General features: G+C 39.4%; 1 protein-coding gene across 1 annotated transcript; it reads right to left on the bottom strand.

The window, feature by feature from the left end:
• Positions 1-1,557: 1,557 nt before the first annotated feature.
• Positions 1,558-2,305, bottom strand: LOC131227601 (probable calcium-binding protein CML27). Its single transcript, XM_058223406.1, has one exon. The coding sequence runs from the start codon at positions 2,247-2,249 to the stop codon at positions 1,782-1,784; it is 468 nt and encodes a 155-aa protein (XP_058079389.1). The 5' UTR covers positions 2,250-2,305; the 3' UTR covers positions 1,558-1,781.
• Positions 2,306-8,545: the final 6,240 nt, after the last annotated feature.

Below are 8,545 nucleotides of genomic sequence, written 5' to 3'. Positions count from 1 at the left end.
GAGAGGATCCTGTTATGCAGGGATTCTCTCCCGCATATCACGGAGATTTGATTTAGTTGTAATCCATTTATGGATTCTGCCTGATCCTGAGATCTTCGGGGTCGGAAATCCTTTTACAAGATTTTCAAGTCGGTATTTCTATTCACACCGGTTCTTCCTTCCTTGTCTTGGCCCTGACAGACTCTAAGAGTGAGTGAGTCTCGACTAGTTGCAAGGGGAAAAGAGTATGCCTTCTGTCGGATGAGAGGAAACCGATACATGTAAATACCTCTTAATCTGATAGCCGACTCTATAACCGACTTAACATAGATCGGTTTTATAGTCGGTCAGGTGGCTTCTGTGCTGTGGACCTTAATTGGTCTTTTTAGACATTGCTGCTTCGTTATCTGAGTTAACTTTATGCGTCTCATGTAGTTTGCCTATGACTCATGACTTAACTCTGCCTCGATCGAGGTTCATCCCCTGCCGTCCGAGCTAAGTCTCCCCTTGAGGCATTCTATTCTTTTTCCTCGGTCAGGTTTATTACCTCGAAATCCTGAGTAGTGTCGATAGAGTTGGTCCTTCCATATCCGAATCTTCGGACTTGTCATATTTTCTCCCAACAAAGTACAACACAGCAATTGATCGCATACAAAAGAGGATTTGAACGCCTACCATTGAAACCCTTCCCACGGTCACAGAAATTTTAATTCGACGTGATATATATTTTTTCTCTTCATCCAGTATGACTTTATAAATAAATAAATAAATTGGATGAAAAGTAAACGTTACGGTGGGCCCTACAAATGCTTTCGCGGTGAAAATTATTGTCCCATTGCTATATGTGATGTTGTCCACTTGAGCCTCGGAATTACTGAAGTTTTTAGATAAAGATCTAAAATGATCTCTCCAAATGGAGAGAACGGTGTAAAGATGATAAATGCATCATTATGGGCCCATGTACCTTTGACCCCCTTTGAACCGTTCGTACAACTCAGAGCTGGAGGTTTGTCCGTGCTAATCTTTGAGCGACACCTACCCACACCATCTAGTACTACAGCCAATCCGCTTCCCATGACGTGTGACGACGGTACTGTCAGCGGTTGTGGGGCCCACCGTGATGTGGTTTATACCAATCATCGATCCATTTTAAAAGATCATTTTTTGGCATGAGCCTAAAAGGAGACAGATCGAAAGGCTCGAGTGGACCAAATCACAGGAATCAGTCGTGATAATGACCCCATCGTTGAAACCTTCCCAAGGCTGACCGTATTGTTTAATATGTCATCGAACCCGTTCACAGGCTCAAATAGACCTTAAATATCAGTTTCATACGAAACTTCTGTGGCCCAAAGATGTTTTCAGTACTTGGAATTCAATCCTCAATTCTTCCTGTGGTGTGGTCCACTTGAGCATTCGATCTGCCTCGGGCTCATCATCTAAAATGATTTGTCAAAATGGATGGCCGTCATGGATAAAACATATACATCACGGTGGCCCCCACATATTCCCTTACTGGACCGTCTTCTCTAACCAGGCATGGTTGGGGCAGTATACAATCTCCACTGGTAAATAATATAACCGAGTATAAATCGCGTGTCCTTGGTTGCAGAAGATAATAATGAAATTGGCCCGCTCATCGAAAGGGACGCTCTTCCGCACATCGATCGGGGCCACATTAGCAAAAACAAAAGAATAAAAAAAAAGAAAAAGAAAATCAAGAAACTATGAAATTTCCATTAAGCCATTTCAGATAGGAGAGGGAGAGATCTAATGTTACACACGATTCGATTGGAGTCGATTCATTGAGTAGAAGCCTTCCCATTCGTCATCATCGTCTTAAACTCATCAAAATTGACGTTCCCATCGCCATCCGAATCAACGGACTTTATCATCCGCTTGCAGTCCTCGACCGAGCAACTCTCCCCCAATTTCTCCAGCACCTCATGCAGTTCCTCAGCCGAGATCAGGCCGTCCTTATCCTGGTCGTACGTGTCGAATGCGTCCTTCATCTCTCCCCCATCGTGGGCCCCAGCGCAATGGAACGCCGTGAACTCCTTGAGATCGATGAAGCCATCACCGTCACTGTCGATCTCGTCCATTATGCGGCGAAGCTCGTCGTCCGATGGAGATGATCCGAGGGCGCGGAGGACGTCGCCGAGCTCGACAGCTGAGATCTTACCGTCTCCATTAGCATCGAAGCGATTAAAGACTTTCTCGATCTCTTCCATGTTCTGGAAGGAGGAAGGGTTGGGGCTTGTGGTTGTCATGGTGTGTTGCTTTTTATTTTTAATTTTTTCTCGGGGGATTTCTTATAGCCGAGAGAGAGAGGGGCTTGTATTTATTAAAAGGTCGAGTGACTAAAGGATCTCGATGTACGCGGTTTGGACGCGTGTTTTGAAGATCTCGAACGTCGCCTTTGGTAGCGGATCTCCCGTTGAAAATATCGCCGATATTTTCAAATAAAACGATAATATCAACACAAAACGTTATTATTGCGATATTAAAGCGAGAATTTCAAATTATCCTGATAATATCAGGATGGTTGCGGTTCAATTAACGCGGGCGTGCCAGAATTGAATGCGCTACTCAATTCAAACCGAGCAACTGCCACCCAAGCGTCGGTTTAGGCGGGTACTTAAATTGACCGAATCTGACCGGTTCGATTAATATCCACTTGCACATTATTATTTTAGATGATCTGGCGATCAGAAAATGAGGTTTGTCTTCTGAAAAATGGACACACTTCTTCCTTTCACGTGAAAGGACTTTCCTTAATACTTATAAAATACAAATAAAAATTTTACCATTAGCCGTGGATAACAATTATAAAATATTTCTATAGATGAAAATTTTTGTTTAATATTCAAACTGAATCTAGTTTATTAGCATAGACTCGAAATTACGGTTAAAGTTGGTGACTACTCAATTACTACTACAAATTATACTAAGAAATGTAAATGACAAGTAAATGATTACACTACAGAATATAAATAACAAATAATTGAAAGGATTACACTACAAATAATTGATAATAGAAAAAGGTAAATTTGGTTTGGTAGGGTTGTTGTGAGACAACTTTTCCTTTTGAATTCATTTGGTATTTATATCCTTAACCTAACTAGTGTTCGAAATATCGGTTTCGTGTTACGTATTGCACCTTTGGGATACAGATATGTATCGGTTATCACATGAGATATATCAATTGTATCGCGTAATGTATCGTTGTCGTTGGAAACATGGGGAAATTGGTTGAGTTTTTCAATGAAGCTTCAGTGATTATTAAAAACACATCAATATACACTTATAAATTAAAACATTACAAAAAATAAGTGCACATAATAGGTTTTCTTTGTATGGGGTCCTAATCTATGTGTTGTGCAATTGAATTGATTTAAGTATATTCAAAGTTCATTCATATAATTTATAAATATAAGAAGATGTATGGAAACACAAGCAATAAATTCAAAGTCAAAAGAAGAATCACTAAATTAAGTTACATACATGTTTGATTTTATGTTTGGACACAAGGATTACAATTGATCTGCGAGCAAGTAGGAAATTTTGATTTTTTCAACTTTCCATAACTCGGCCCATCTCCTCCAAATATCAAAATCGAAGCTCCCAATCCATGTTTTTTCATGTAAAACATGAAAAACCATGTATTTCTAACAATTTGACGCTGATTTAATATAATTTACAGTAAAAAGGATCGAAAATCGAAAATGCTCACCTATAACGCCCTGAATTTCGGGGGTCGACAAAAGCTCTACTCCCGAGATCTAGTACATCACTTATGAAACATGGATAAAGATGTTCAGATTTCGTCCATATTAATGAGTTAAACATGAGTGAGATTATACTAAAACAGCATATCATACTCCAGATATAATTAAATTAAGCAAGTGGAAGTCTGAAACATATGTATTTAAATATGAAAGTGTTTCACAACTTCTGGAGTATGATTATGTAACCAGGCTGAATATATACATGTGATGTTTCAAAATATACCAAATGCGAAAACGTTAGATATTCAAAAGCCAATATCCCTGTAATCCATGCGTATCGGCACGAGGTCTACATAGACCCGCTTGATAGCTGAACGTAAGAGAACTCTTCCTCTTCATCCATGAAGTCCTGATCCATCACATAGACTTCATTAATACCTGCATCTAAACCAGAGTCTGGTTGGTGTTTTAAAACACCGTCCCAGGATGGGAGTGAGTGATCAACTCAGTGGTATTATAAGGCAAAGGTTAACATGTTATCAAGTCAATTAAGCAGTAATGATAAAGCAATACAACAATCACTTCCTAACTACTTTTGTTAATGTAGGAATGGAGTGCAAGTAATGATGTATGCCATCGCACAAAACTCCCTTAAAAAGTGATTTTGACAACCAATTTCGCATATGACAGCACTCCCTAAAGTGCAACTTCCTTGCCAAAAGCACATCCTAACTAATGCAATGTGATGCATGGTCGTGTTAGCCGAGTACTTAATTAAGCTTATTCATACAACAGGTTTGGGAAGCTAAAGTACCTCCCTTTATATCACTAACCCGAACCGAAGGATCCATCCAGGGTCGTCAATCCTAGTTAATGACATACGATAGACAAGTTGTAGGGCATCACTCCTAATGAAAAACAGTCGATAGGCAAGTTCAAAGTTTATACTTGCGGTCACTATGGGAGGCTCGTCACCTCAGCGTAGGCCGATAGCTCGAACACGGTGTCCCATACTACCATGCCCGGCTCACGAGTCTGGGTTACTCACTGGTCACTACAGGGAGGCTCGTCACCCCAGCGTAGGCCGACAGCTCGAACACGGTGTCCCATACCACCATGCCCGGTTCATAAGTCTTAGTGAATCGTGGTACCATAGTTAAAGTGGGTCTTTACATTGGAAAGGGGTACCTTAGATTTAAGCAGGGGTGTCCATGGTAAACACATAATAGGCCAATCAGTTTGTTTGGCAAGTTCAATTGGTTCGGGCACACGCTGACTTAACCGATATGGAGCGCATAAGTGCCCCTTGTGGCCTAACACTGTCGACAATCGTCGTGCGACCCAGATTCGTCAAGTTTACCCAAATGTGGTGAAACTAATTCGGCTACCCTAACAGGTACTGTTACCGATTGCTTGGACTATGTTGTAGCCCCAATCTTACTCAATTGTAATAGGTAGACACATGTGACAATCATGTCAGTATTTTACAAATAATCCAAATAAATCCCTCATTCGAGCATTTCATCAAACACATTGATTATATTACCTAACACTTGCATTTTATTCATAAATCGCGTATAGGAAAATAAAATTACACGAAGGAAACTATACATATGAATAAGGTAATTGAGAATCCTATCTCGATACCCTTAATAAATACAAATCATCAATAATTTTCCATTAAGACAATTTATCAAACACTTAAGTTACACTTCACCAAAATACATAGACTAGGTTAGTTACGACATATATTATGGCAATTCCTTACACAAAGAGGTCATCATGCATATGACAAACATGAAACCTAGATTAGTAGTCATGGCAAGCACAAATCACATTTATATGTTCATTCAAACATTTCAACAAACACATAGGATACATATTTTGTTCAACATAGTTCATACATGTAAAATATATCGAAATTGACGTGTCTAAGATGATATGGTAGCAATTAAGTCAGACATAAATCATTAGCTGACATTGAAAGTATTGAAAACCATAACCTAAACGTTTATAGTCCACACCTTTCATCGGAATACTCGATTCGGACTCAGTTCGAACACTATGTTCTCGAAAATGGAACGTCGAGTACCTAAATGGTGAAATCGGTTAGCTAGGTTGACAAACAACCATATTGGATCTCAACTACAGTATTAGGGTTAGGTTTCCTACCCAAATCGTAGCCGAAACAGATCGTGTAACGTAATGGGAAAGTGATGAAATTATGGTGAAGACCGCTTTAGTCGAAGTAGGAATATGTTAATATGTCCTAGAGGGAGGTGAATAGGACTTTTTAAGGTTTTATGGTTTATTTAAAATCCTATTATACTAATCCTAACAGCAGACACATGTTAAGATTACTCAAAAGTAACTCTACTGGCTTCCAAGCCCGGTAGAGGATCCAATCACAAACTACTTAAGAAGTAAACAATATTCAAACTAGTTTATGATGGATATGACTGTGTAAGTGTGTGAGGTGTGATCACAGATATTAAGATATAAAAATATTAAAGCAAATCACATAAATAAAAGAATAGGAATCTCAAACACAGCCATTTTTATAGTGGTTCGACTACTTGTATACTCCACTCCCGGTAACCGCACTTAACCCTTGAGTGTACTGAATTTCACTAAGGAGGTTTCATAGCGGTTCACCTCAAACCTAAGGTTTTAAATTAGGTTCATCTTCAACCTTAATAACCTACACTAAAGCTGACTGTTTATGCTCTCACAAGCAAGGGTCAACATGATGCACCCACTTTTAGGCACACTGGCCAAGGATCTTCCATAAGACCCTATAAGAGGTTTTACACAGTTTACCTTAAACCCAAGGTTTTAACTGGTTCACCCATAACCAGATGTTTATGCTCTCCATAGAGCAAGGTCCATACAACTCACCCACTACGTACACTCCTGACGGAGGCCTCCTTCGAGGGCTTGCAAGGGTGAGAAACACCTTAGACCCAATTCTACAGAGGAATGATCAAAGGGTCCTCTAGACTCTAGTTACTTACAGATAAGTGGATGAGTCCCATTCAGCTCATTGATGAAGATCTCCTCCTTTGTTGATGAAGAGTCTTCTACTTCCTTGATCCGTAACTCAAATGAGTCTTTTGCTTCCTTGATCCGCAACTCAAATGATGTACCAATATATATCGACGAGTTGGGTCAAGGTTAAGATGGAATCCTACTCTATAAAATATTTTCCTATACGGAAGATAGAGTGATACCGGTTATGCATTTAAGGCATCCCAGCTTAATGATTTGCCATTAAGGTAGTAGCTGGAGGATCCTTGAAAATGGAACTTCATTCCCCAATCCACTCTATTGAATATCAATGATGAGGGTGGATTGGAGGATGAATTCCCTTGAGAGAAAGGGCTTTGGGTATATGATCTAAGGTAAAACACTCAAAAGCACTCTCTTCTTTCTCTACCAGCAACAATAGACAAGCTCTCTTTATATACGAAAAAGGTTCCAATGGATATAAAATGGTCACATTTATGACAGAGTTCGATATCATTGAGCAGGGTCGATATCATCGAGCGTATACTCTCGATAGCATCGACTGGCTGCTCGATGAACCAAACTTAAATGTCATACGCTTTTGAAACCTTTTGCTAGTTGGTCGAGGGAATCGATACAAGCATCGATGTCATCGGATTTTGAACTCTGATATTATCGATACTAGGATCGATTCCTGGATACTTGAAAATGAGAGAGACTTACTATGAAATATTTTAGGTTTATAAGAATGATCGAGGGACCTTCGAGATCATCGGAATTTGAATGTCGATGATATTGATAGTGTCGAGGCATCGATAAATCTAAAGGATTTTCATTTATATCGATTCTACCGAGTGCCCCTCGATCGTAGATAAATAATCTTGAAATAATTGCTGGAGAACTTAGGCGCCCATGACCGATAACATCGAGAGTCTTCCGATATCATCGAGATTTGAACTTCGATGGTATTGAGAACGACTTCGATATATCAATGCACATGAGATTTTCTTAAGTAAAAATAGAAGCGCCGGATATCTGCCTGTCGATATTATCGAGCCACCTTCGATGGGCTCGAGATTCAAATATCTTGATGATATCGATATGTATATTGATACATCAATAATTTTGTCCAAATAAGTATGTGGTTGCTGGACAATTTTGTCCTCATTCCAATATAATCAATTCGTTCATCGAGGACATTGACAGCGCAGGTCAAGCATATCGAGATATGTATCGATACAATAGACAGAGCAAGAAAACTTAAAGATTTTCTGATTTTTGAAAAAGTTTTCTCACTTATAAACCCTATAATGTTCTAATTTGTTTTAAGGGTTTTATATACCTGGTGTTTTAAGACATGCGATGTGAGGCTTAGATTTACCTGAGGCAAGCTTGCACACATCCCGGTTGAGGCAGATGTTTGAATTGATCTTCCTATAAGGCTCTGCAGTCTGTTCGACTCAACACTCACGCCAATTGACAAACCAGGGCACTTTCAATCTCCCCCTTTGTCAATTATGTGACAAAATACCAAAACACCCTAGAACAGCTTCTATACTGACATCCTAAATTGTGTGCACATACACTTTACACAATTTTACAATGTTAACAATGTTACACACACAACATATTTAGAAGCTACTCCCCCTTACTGCAGACTCCCCTTTTCTTGATGTAACTGCTCCCCCTTACTGCAGACTCCCCTTTTCTTGATGTAGCTGCTCCCCCTAACACCTGCAATACCATACTCAAATGCATATTTTGACGGGGTGTTTGAACTATTCTCCCACTTTTTGTCAGTCATTGACAAAGTATAGCAATTGATATTGACT

The sequence above is a fragment of the Magnolia sinica genome, chromosome 15, assembly GCF_029962835.1.
Source record: "Magnolia sinica isolate HGM2019 chromosome 15, MsV1, whole genome shotgun sequence".
Lineage (NCBI taxonomy): Eukaryota > Viridiplantae > Streptophyta > Magnoliopsida > Magnoliales > Magnoliaceae > Magnolia > Magnolia sinica.
The sequence above is the reverse complement of the archived record's forward strand: the minus strand, read 5'-3'. Positions and strand labels throughout refer to the sequence as shown.